Source organism: Gorilla gorilla, chromosome 1 (genome assembly GCF_029281585.2).
Source record: "Gorilla gorilla gorilla isolate KB3781 chromosome 1, NHGRI_mGorGor1-v2.1_pri, whole genome shotgun sequence".
NCBI lineage: Eukaryota > Metazoa > Chordata > Mammalia > Primates > Hominidae > Gorilla > Gorilla gorilla.
In genome coordinates this window covers 118,008,255-118,020,718 of record NC_073224.2, presented here as the reverse complement: position 1 = coordinate 118,020,718, position 12,464 = coordinate 118,008,255, and the positions used below count along the sequence as shown (strand labels likewise).

The window sequence follows — 12,464 nt, the reverse complement described above, 5'->3', positions numbered from 1 at the left end:
TTATTCATTTTCTTTTTGCTTGTTTGCTTCTTTGTTTATACAATCAGTGTTAATTTGTCCTCAGTTTATAATTATGAGTTATAATATAGTATTTTCAAGCATCCTGGTAAACTCAAATAAAAAAAATACAATGGATACACAAGAAAATAAAAAGCAAGAAATTAAATCATACCACAGATAAAATCACCTTCACTAAAAGGAAGACAGGAAGGAAGGAAAGAAGGAAGAGACGATCACAAAACAACCAGAAAACAAATAACAAAATGGCAGGAGTAAGTCCTTACTGATCATTAATAACACTCAATCCATATGGACTAAACTCTCCAATCAAAAGACATAGAGAAGATGAGTGAATAAAAAAAGCAAGACCTGATGATCTATTGCCTAGAAGAAACATATGTCACCTGTAAAGGTACACATAGAATGGAAATAAAGGACTGGAAAAAGACATTCCATGCCAGTGAAAACCAAAAAACAGTAGCAGTAGCTACATTTATATCAGACAAAATAGATTATAAGACAAAAACTGCAAGAAGAGACAAAAAGGTCATTATATAATAATAAAGGGGTCAATTCAGCAAGAGGATATAACAATTGTAAATGTACATGCATCCAACACTGGAGTACCCAGACACATAAAGCAAGTGTTACTTGCTTTACTAGAGCTAAAGAGAGAGGTATTTTATCATATATTACAATTATATATTTTATATATATAATTATTATATAATATATGATATATATTATTAGAGCTAAGGAGAGAGAAATAGACCGCAATACAATAATAGCAGGAGACTTCAACATCCCACTTTCAGCATTAGAGCTTCCAGACAGAAAATCAACAAGGAAACATCAGACCTAATCTGCACTATAGACTACATGGACCTAATAGATATTTACAGAACATTTCATCCAATGGCTGCAGAATATATATTCTCCTCAGCACGGCATCATTCAAGGATAGACCATATGTTAGGTTACAGAACAAGTCTTAAAACATTCCAAAAAATTAAAATTATATCAAGTATCTTCTCGACTGCTATGGAATAAAATCAGAAATTAATAACAAGGGGAATTTTGGAAACTATACAAACACATGGAAATTAAACAATAGGTTCCTGAATGACCAGTGAGTCAATAAAGGAATTAAGAAGGAAATTGGAAAAATTTCTTGAAACAAATAATAATGGAAACAAAACACACCAAAACCTATGGGATACAGCAAAAGCAGTACTAAGAGGGAAATTTATAGCTATAAGTGCCTATATATATAAAAAAAGAAAAACTTCAAATAAATAACCTCATGATGCATCTTAAAGAACTAGAAAAGAGCAAATTAAGCTCTAGATTAATAGAAGAAAAGCAGAAAGAGTAGAAATAAATGAATTTGAAATGAAGAAAACAACACAAAAGATCAAAGAAACAAAAAGTTGGTTTTTTGAAAAGATACAATTAACAAACCTTAGACTAACAGAAAAAAAGAGATAAGATCCAAGTAAATAAAATCAGAGATGAAACAGGAGACATTACAACTGATACTGCAGAAATTCAAAGGATTGTTAGAGACTATTATGAGCAACTATATGCCAACAAATTGGAAAACCTAGAAGAAATGGATAAATTCCTAGACACACACAACTTACCAAGATCAAACCACAAAGAAATCTAAAACCTGAACAGACCAATAACAAGCAACAAGATTGAAGCCATAATAGTCTCCCAGTAAAGTAAAGCCCAGGATCTGATGGCTTTACTGCTGAATTCTACCAAGCATTTAAAGGAGTAATACAATTCCTACTTAAACTATTCTGAAAAATAGAGGGAAGAATAATTCCAAACTCATTCTGTGATGCCAGTATTACCCTGATATCCAAACCAAAGACATATCAAAAAAAGAAAACTACAGGCCAGTATTTCTGATAAGTACTGATGTAAAACTCCTCAACAAAATATTAGCAAGTCAAATTTGACAACACATTAAAAAGAACATTCATCATGACCAAGTGGGATTTATCCCAGGAATGCAAGGATGGTACAATATATGCAAATAATCAGTGTGATACATGGTATCAACAGAATGAAGGATAAAAACTATAATCATTTGAAGTGGATGGATCACCTGAGGTCAAGAATTCGAGACCAGCCTAGCTAACATGGTGAAACCCCATCTCTACTAAAAATATAAAACTAGCCAGGCGTGCTGGTGAGTGCCTGTAATCCCAGCTACTCTGGAGGCTGAAGCAGGAGAATCACTTGAACCCAGGAGGTGGGGGTTGCAGTAAGCTGAGATCACGCCACTGCCCTCCAGCCTGGGTGACAGAGACTCAGTCTAGAAAACAAAACAAAACAAAACAAAACAAAAACAAAAAAACCATAATAATTTCAACTGATGCTGAAAAAATTTAATAAAATTCAACACCCCTTTATGATAAAACCCTAAAAAAACTGGGTATATAAGAAACATACCTCAATATAATAAAAGCCATATATACAACAGAGCCACAGCTAGTATCACACTGAATGAGGGAAAAACTGAAAGTCCTTCCTCTGAGATCTGGAAAATGAAGATGCCCACTTTCACCACTGTTACTCAACACAGGACTGGAAGTTCTAGCTAAAGCAATCAGCAGGAGAAAGAAATAACAGGCATACAAATTGGAAAGGGAGAAGTCAAATTATCCTTGTTTGCAGATGATGGGATCTTATATTTGGAAAAACTTAACAACTCCACAAATAAAAAAACTATTAGAACTAATAAACAAATTCAGTAAAGTTGCAGGATACAAAAGCGACATACAAAAGTCAGTAGCCTTTCTATATGCCAGTGAACAATCTGAAAAATAAATAAAAAAGTAATCCTATTCACAATAGCCACAAATAAGATTAAATATCTAGGAATTAACTTAACCAAAGAAGCGAAAGATCTCTGCATTAAAAATTATAAGATACTGATGCAAGAAACTGAAGAGGACACAAAAAATGAAAAGATATTTCATGTCCATAGTTGGAAGAATCAACATTCTTTTCAATACTACCCAAAGCAATCTAGAGATTCAATGCAATCTCTATCAAATCTCTATCAAAATACCAATGACATTCTTCACAGAAATAGAAAAAAACAATTCTGAAATTTATATGGAACCACAAAAGACCCAGAATAGCCAAAGCTAGCCTGAGGAAAAAGAACACAACTGGAGGAATCACATTACCTGACTTCAAATTATACTACAGAGCTATAGTAACTAAAGGAAGATGGTATTGGCATAAAAACAGACACATAGACCAGTGGAACAGAATAGAGAAATCCATACACCTACAATGAACTCATTTTCAAGAAAGGTGCCAAGAACATACATTGGAGAAAAGATAGTCTCTTCAATGGTTCTAGGAAAATTGGATATCCACATGTAGAAGAATGAAACTTGACTTCTATCTCTCGCTGTATACAAAAATCAAATCAAGGTGAATTAAAGACTTAAATCTAAGACTTCAAACTATAAAACTAAAAAAAGAAAACATTGGGGAAACTCTCCAGGACATTGGTCTGGGCAAAAATTTCTTCAGTGATACTCCACAAGCCTAGGCAACTAAAGCAAAAATGGACAAACGGGATCACATCAAGTTAAAAAGCTTCTGCATAGCAAAGGAAACAATCAGTCAAGTGAAGAGACAGCCCACAGAATGGGAGAAAATCTTTGCAAACTATCCATCTCACAAGAGATTAATAACCAGAATATATAAGGAGCTCAAACAACTCTATAGGAAAAATCTAATAATCTGATTAAAAAATGGGCAAAACATTGGAATAGACATTTCTCATGAAGAAGACATAGAAGACATAGAAACAGCAATATGAATAAGTGCTCAGGTCATTGATCATCAGATAAATACAAATCAAAAGCACAATGAGGTATCTTCTTGCCCTGGTTAAAAATGGCTTTTATCCAAAAGACAGGCAATAACAAATGCTGGAGAGGGTGTGGTGAAAAGGGAACCCTCATACACTGTTGCTGGGAATGTAAATTTGTACAATCACTATGGAAAACAATTTGGAGGATTCTCAAAACACTAAAAATAGAGATACCATACAATCTAGCAATCCCACTGCTGAGTATATACCCACAAGAAAGGAAATCAGTATATTGAAGAGATACCTGCACTCCCATGTTTGTTACAGCACTTTTCACAATAGCCAAGATTTAGAAGCCACCTAAATGTCCATCAACAGATAATTAGATAAAGAAAACATGGTACATATACACAATGGAGTACTATTCAGCCATAAAAAGAATGAGATCTTGTCATTTGCAATGACACAGATGGAACTGAAGATCATTATGTTAAGTGAAATAAGTCAGGCAAAGAAACACAAACTTTGAATGTTCTCATTTCTTTGTGGATGCTAAAAATTAAAACAACTGAACTAATGGAGCTAGAGAGTAGAAGGATGATTACCAGAGGCTGGGAAGGGTAGTTAGGGTTAGGGGGGCGGTGAGAGGGAAGTGGAGATGGTTAAGGAATATAAAAAATATATAGCTAGAAAGGCTGGGTGCGGTGTGGCTCACGTCTGTAATCTCAGCACTTTGGGAGGCCAAGGCAGGCGGATCACGAGGTCAGGAGATCCAGACCATCCTGGCTAACACGGTGAAACCTCGTCTCTACTAAAAATACAAAAAATTAGCCAGGCGTGGTGGCGGGCGCCTGTAGTCCCAGCTACTCAGGAGGCTGAGGCAGGAGAATGGCGTGAACCCGGGAGACGGAGTTTGCAGTGAGCCGAGATCGCGCCACTGCACTCCAGCCTGGGCGACAGAGCAAGACTCCATCTCAAAAAAAAAAAAAAAAAATATATATATATATATATATATGTGTGTGTGTGTGTGTGTGTGTGTGTGTGTATATGTGTGTGTATATATATGTGTATTATATATGTGTGTGTATATATATATATAGCTAGAAGGAATGAATAAGACCTAGTTTTTGATAACACAATAGGGTGACTACAGTCAGCAATAATTTAATTGTACATTTTATAACTAAAAGAGTATAAACGGGTTGTTTATAACACAAGAGATAAATGCTTGAGGAGATGTATACCCCATTTTCTATGATGTGGTTATTACTTATTGCATGCCTGTATCACAGTATAATATCTCATGTATTCCATAAATATATATACCTACTGTATACCCATACAACTTTTTTTTAAATTAAAGGATAAACTATTTTAATACTGGAATCTCTTTCTTTAGTTATATAATTTAATTATTTCTCTCTCTTTATGTATATAAAATCTCTTCACTGTAATTTTTGTTATAGTATCACTACTCTTCAAATAATTATGAAAAATTTCTTACCTGGTGCAATTTTCCCATCCTGAGCTGCGGGACCATCTTTCAGCACATTTTTCACTTGTAGGAACTCGTCAGGTCTATCTCCGCCAATAATAGTAAAACCAAATCCCATTGTGCTTTTTTTCAGTGATGCTCGAACAAGGACACCTTTAAGCTGGGATGGATCTCTTGTGAAGTGTGATTTTTCCATATCTGTGCCAAAATGAGAAGTGGGTTTGAGAACAAAAATAATTACAATGAATATAGCACTCAGAGTCAATCTTTTATACAACTTTTTAATGTTATTCTCAACTTAATCTCTTTCTCATTGCCTTGTCTGTGCTTACTTTCAACCCAGAGTCCATTATATGAAGTCAAAATGATACAACCTTTAGTACTCAATTCCTGAAAGTTTGGATACTATTCAACTGTACTATAAAACTCAGCATCTACTGAGTTTTATGTACAAAGTACTATACCAGGAAGATGAAGTCAAGTGTCACAAACTTATGAAAGAGAGTATATTGAGAATTTTTATAATTCACAGCTCAGGCTTTCTGCAGTCTTTGATTTATAACTGATGGAAGGAGTGAATCTTTTTACTATCAGTAAATAGCTTCATATTTCTATCCCTTTCACTCATGTTTAGTGGATAATTTAGGAAAAAAAATACATAGTTCTTTTGAAATGCCCATTATTAGGGGTTAGATGACCCTAGTGATTCACATCTGCAAATAACAACTTCCTTCCAGAACCTCTTCTCTCTTCTCCTCAACCATGCCTGCCATTAGGAAAGTGACAAAAACTGAGAGAATCAAATTGTGCAGGTTTATAATTTATGAAGTATTAAATTAACTGTAAAAAAGATTTTAAATGTTCTGCCATTATCTATTTTTTAACAAATTTATTGAGATATAATTCACATACCGTAGAATTTAGCCCTTTCAAGTGTACAATTCAATGTCATGCGACTATCAGCATAATCTAATTTTAGAACATTTTCTTCCCTCCTCAAAGGAAATCCCCATGCCCATTAGCAGTCATTATCCAATTTCTCCCCAACCCACATCCATATCCTAGCCTTAGGAAACCACGAATCTACTATCCATGTATAGACGTGCCCAATATAGGCATTTCATATAAACAAAATCAGACAATATGTGGTTTTTTGAATGGTTTCTTTCACTTGACAGTGTTTTTGAGGGTCATCTGTATTGTAGCATATGTCAGTACTTTATTGCTCTTTATTATTAATATATAATAAATATTAAATTAAATATGTACTTACTAAAGATAAAATATATTTATTATATTATTGCCAAATAATATGCCACTGTATGGATAAACATCACATTTTGTTGATCCATTCATTAGTTGATGGACATTTGGGTTATTTCCACTTCTTGGCTATTATGAATAATGTTGATATGAACACTCAAGTTTTTGTGTGGACATATTTTCATTCATCTTGGGTATACACTGAGTGGAATTCCAGCAGTTACTATAAATATATGGTAATTATGTTTATCATTTTGCCAACAGTTGTACTGTCTGACCTCCCATACCCTCTTCATTCTATTGCAATTTTACTTCACTCTCTACTTGCTCCTGCTAGAGTGACTAATGACCTCCCTACTGTCAAATCCAACACATATTTTTCAATCTTCAACTTCCTTGACATTCCAGCAACATATGACATACTCAACCTCTTCTCATGGCTGCCTATCCCTACAACCTCATCGCTTGTTACTACCCTACAAATACCCTATGCTGTAACCACACCTACTTGCCTTCTGGCCTTTCAGCACACCATTTCATGCTTCTGTGATTTTAAACATTCTGTTCCTTCTACTTGGTATGCTTTCTTGCTCCTTTAAAATTTTTGTCTGCCTGCTTTAACTTTTCCTGACTTTTCAAGACCTAGTTTCTATCTCTTCTGCTTTGAAATTTCTCCTGCCCCCTTGACATTTCCCACCAAAGCAGAGTTGGGTACTCCCATCTTTATGCCACCACTGTAACTTGTACATGTCTATTAATAACAATCAAACTATCATTTATTAGTCAACATGTGCTTAATACCATTGTAGGCACTTTACATCTGTTAATTTACATACTCATAACCACCTTAAAAGGTGGGTACCATTATTATTCCTATTTTATATATGAAGAAATAGGAGCATTTAGAGATTTAGGAAACGTACCCAAGATTACACAGCTGGGATTCAAACCTGACCCTCAGCTTACCATTATAGCTACTATTCTATGATGGCACCTATCTCCATGTATTATAACCATCAGTTTCCTGTATTAGACTATGAACTCTTGAGGGCAAGCCCTGTCTTACTCTTAGTCATTTTTGAATACCTAGAGCCTAGCAAAGCACTGGGGATATAGTCAGTGCTCAAAAGTATTTGTTAAACTCAAAATGTTTGCTAAACGAAATGCAGAACTTTAGGAGGAGGACGATGTTTTTGAAGAGTAACTATAAGAAAGAACTATTTCTCTCATAGGCAACCGAAGTGGAGAATCTACTGGATTACTACAATATGGCCATATATACCCCTGGTTATTAATGACAAATGAGGGCTGGAAAAGGGATGGGGAGGGATAAGTAGAATGTAAGAACTTCCTGAGCAGTGTTTTCAAAATACACATGACTAGACTCATCGAAATTTCTGGATCTATATTTTTAAAAAAATGCTCCCTAAATGAATCTGATGTTACTAATAGCTACCATCCCACTTGAGACTCAATGATGTAGGTAAGTCATTTGATATATTTAGTATTTATTAATATTGGTTAATGAAGAATCCTCAGTGGTTACAGACACCATACTTAAGCAATTAACTTGGGAAAAGCTCACGATGAACTGGAGACCTAATATTGGTCTAGCCTTAAACATATAAGGAAACATTCCAATCTTCAAAACAAAATCTCAAATTCATAAAAAAGCTGCCCAAATCCCTTCTCCCAACAACTTCATGCTTTTTGTATACTCCTGAGAAAAATCTCAGTATTCTCATAATGTTCAGATGTTTTATTAAGATTATTCATATCTTTACAGTAACAACTAGACACTCTTTATCTAGTGTCAAAGTCATAGAAATAAAAAGTTCAAACTCACTTTTATTAACTCAGCATACAAATTTCACAAGTTATTCTTAGAAGAAAAGACTGAAAAGAATGCTTACCTGGTTTTGAAGACCCAATTTCAGCCTGTCCTAACTGCTTTTTCCTTTTGGCTTCCTCCACTGGATTTTCGAACTGGGTTTTCTGGTTAAGGTGACTGTAGAATGCAGAAAAATATACATTTCAGCTTAAAATAAAACAGTAACATATTCTTAAATAGTCTATCATACCATTCCATCATCACAGATTAGGGGACAAATACGTATCTTTAGGCTATGGAACATGGAGAGACTGACAGATGATAGCAGAGGGGCTTTCTGTCGCTAAATAAAGTCCTGCAGAAGATGCCAAGCTGTGAAGCTTTTGATATTATATTTACTATAGCTTCTTCATAAACCTACCCAATATAGCCAATAACAGTTTTCAAAACTATAGCCTTCTTATCTGATGCAATCAGAAGTACTTGTTCTTGGTAATTTAATGTTTTTAAAAAAGGCAGTTAATGATAGAAGGGTTTTAATTTTTCTCCAAAATGAAGCAAGCTGTAAAGGCACTTTGAAAGAAATTTGTGTATAGAATCCTTTTTAAATTATATTACTATTACTTTTCCACTGACTCACCTATATCCGTTCAGTAGCAACTAAGAAAATGACTTGCTTTTATCAACTATAGTATAGAATAACTCTTTCACACTTAAATTTCTTCATAATTATACCATAATTAAATGAATAATTATAACATAGGTTCAACTGGCATTTATGATTTGGGAACATTCACTACTGACTCTTGGAATGCATACAACTCTCTGAGAGAAAGCAGGAAGCCTGGGGAGACTAGCCGCTAGGAGATTAGCCAAACTATTCAACACGCTATGGGCAATAGTATGTTTTACAGAAGAAAAAGAGCACTATTCTTCTGGCAAGCCAGTTAAGTGGAGTTGGTTAAGAAAGGAAATGCTGTAAAAAAGATGTTTAGGACCTCGAATAGGTCTAATTCAGAAGCAATGGAAATCATATTCTAACACTTCCATAGTACAAATATATTTCAGCATATGCTACAGTTTTCCACTTTAATTAAAGAAGTGAGGCCGGGTGCAGTGGCTCACGCCTGGAATCTCAGCACTTTAGGAGGCCAAGGCAGGCAGATCACAAGGTCAAGAGACAGAGACCATCCTGGCCAACATGGTGAAACCCCATCTCTACTAAAAATACAAAAATAAGCTGGGCGTGGTGGTGCATGCCTGTAATCCCAGCTACTCAGGAAGCTGAGGTAGGAGACTCACTTGAACCCAGGAGGCGGAGGTTGCAGTGAGCCGAGATCATGCCACTGCACTCCAGCTTGGGCGACAAGAGTGAAACTCCATCGCAAAAAAAATAAAAAATAAAAATAAAGAGGTGACATGAGTGAACACCAACAATTAAATACCAAATCATGAGAATTTCAGAACATGATTGTCTTTAGGTAGACTGAATATTACAAAATGTACATATAAATAGTCACACAAGTTGAACATTTACTTTGCCTTTTTATTTATTTATTTTATTTTTTTTTTGGAGACAGGCATTCATTCTGTCACCCAGGCTGGAATGCAGTGGTCCAATCACAGCTCACTGCAGCCTCAACCTCTCAGGCTCAAATGATATTCCCACCTCAGCCTCCTGAGTAGCTGTGACCACAGGTGTGTGCCACCATGCCCAGCTAATTAAAAAAAAATTTTTTTTTTGTAGAGATGGGGTCTTACTATGTTGTCCACACTGGAGCTTTGCCATTTGTAAACATTAAGAGTGGTGGTAGAGAAATGGGCAGCAGGGACTAAAATAAAAATTTAAAAATTAAAAAAACACTTTCAAAAAAAGGAATGTTAGCTTTCTCCATGTCACTCAGGCTACTACTACATATCAGTTCCACAACAGACGTAGTTACTTATTAAATAGTTTAAGAGCTCTAAATATGGTAAGTGCCACTGGACATTCTTTGGGTTCTGATTTCACTGACACTCAAGTATGCTTCTGCTTCATAATATGCGGGGGATACACTGTCCATTGAGTTAACTGTTTAACTCTGTGAAAATAAAAATCCCAGGAACTACTTTAAAAAATTTATTTAGGTACTGATATTTTACATATTCTTTTGAAAAACAACTAAAAATTGACACTCAGAAAAGAATAAACCTGTTCAGAAAGAACCTTGGCTCACTTTCACTTTAAAGTCATTGGCTAGAATGACTCACTTTGCCACCCAGGCATTAGAACATAAAAAGTGGTAATTTGTATTTATACCCTTTGTAATGTGTGGGAGAGGAGAGTAGACATATGCAAATGAGTAATCCTTTTCCTAAAAATTTGATAAAAGAATATAAGATTTACTGGAGGAAGTTATTGTCTTCATTATCTTAGACTATCTAGACTAAAATGCCACTCAAAAAAAATCAAAAAATAAAAAAGTGAAAATACTGTCCTTTCATTTAATTACTTATACCTACACTATTATTAAGACACAACAAATTTTGTTTTCCAAATAACTAGCTGTGGGAAATAAGAGAGGAGAATATTACAGATTATCAGAAAGAAACAAAGCAAACAAGAATGATTAAATATTAGTACACAATTTGACACATTATCTGTATTAAAATTTTATGTCTAATATCTGGATTTAAAAATTTATCTCAACAAAATATTCTTTCATAAAGAGTTTTAGATGGCTGGGCATGGTAGCTCACGCCTGTGATCCCAGCACTTTGGGAGGCCGAGGCGGGTGGATCACTTGAGGTCAGGAGTTTAAGACCAGCCTGGCCAACATGGTGAAACCCCATCTCTACTAAAAATACAAAATTAGGTGGGTGTGGTGGCGCATGCCTATAATCTCAGCTACTGGGGGGCTGAGGTACGAGAATCACTTGAACCTGGGAGGCGGAAGGTGGAGGTTGCAGTGAGCCAAGATCGTGCTGCTGCACTCTAGCCTGGGCAAGAGTAAAACTCCGTCTCAAAAAAAAAAAAAAAAAAAAGTTTTAGTTGTGAAAGCAAGTATATATTTTGACTTTGTCACCTAGGTGCATCAAGACATTTAATGCTTATCACCCTGATCTAATCACTATATATTAGGTGTACTGAAACATCACTACGTACCCCCAAAATGTGTATAATTATATGTTAATTTTAAAAAGACATGTAATGCAATATAATCAAGACCGCATTTCTAAATATATAAGCATATTTATAGCTTATGCATATTTATATTTATGCATATTATAAGCATATTACATTTTTGGAAAAATTTTATTTTAAAAAATAACTTCATCCATTTCAGAATCCCATCCTCTAAAATAAATACAAAGAAAAACTACCACTGCAGTTGGTGTTACTACTATAAGGCTCTTGCCAAGAGCAATCATCGTGCCATCTGGTTTGACAAACTAAGAGAGCCAAAGAATAGCCATTCAAGTAACAGCTTTTTATCTCCATCAGTAAACTCACTGCAGATTACTATGGTCGAGATTCAAAACCTAACTAATCTGGGAATCAAGCCACACTCCACAGCTCAGCTGACTCCATACTAATGTGCATCTTGAGTACAGTCTGCTCCTTCTTAGTCTAATACAAAACCCTCCTGTAAAATGAGCTCATTCTGGGAATAATCATACAAAATCATGTCGCTGCTGCTGTTGCTTCTAATTCAGGCTATTTCATGTACCTCCCTGACAACTAGGAGCAGGTCGCTTCAGGATTTGCCCTAAAGTTGCTTTAATATTATATCTTTGCATAATGGGGACCAGATCATTCAGCTCAAGGTTTTATAACAGGCAAATGACTTTCACCTTTTGACCATGTATTCAAATTCACTTGGAATGGATAATAAAGAGAATGAGAATCATTATCTCAGAAATGTTCAGCAGTGTCAATGGCAAATAGCTGATTAGAGCCCAATTTAAATAGACTAAACTTTGAGGGGAAGAAAAAAATCCTGCAAAACCTTTTCAGTTGGCCCCCAAATACTCCTTTGATGTGA

At 35.1% G+C, this 12,464-nt stretch overlaps 1 protein-coding gene across 3 annotated transcripts in view; it reads right to left on the bottom strand.

Moving 5' to 3' along the window:
• Positions 1–12,464, bottom strand: part of MAGI3 (membrane associated guanylate kinase, WW and PDZ domain containing 3) — a 296,027-nt gene that overhangs the window by 64,768 nt on the left and 218,795 nt on the right. For all 3 annotated transcript variants that reach the window (XM_055356397.2, XM_055356399.2, XM_055356376.2), the window contains exons 8-9: positions 8,522–8,616; positions 5,355–5,543 (exon numbers count right to left, since the gene is read on the bottom strand). In XM_055356397.2, the coding sequence (XP_055212372.1) occupies positions 5,355–5,543; positions 8,522–8,616 (284 nt within the window). The remainder of the gene's footprint in view (positions 1–5,354; positions 5,544–8,521; positions 8,617–12,464) is intronic.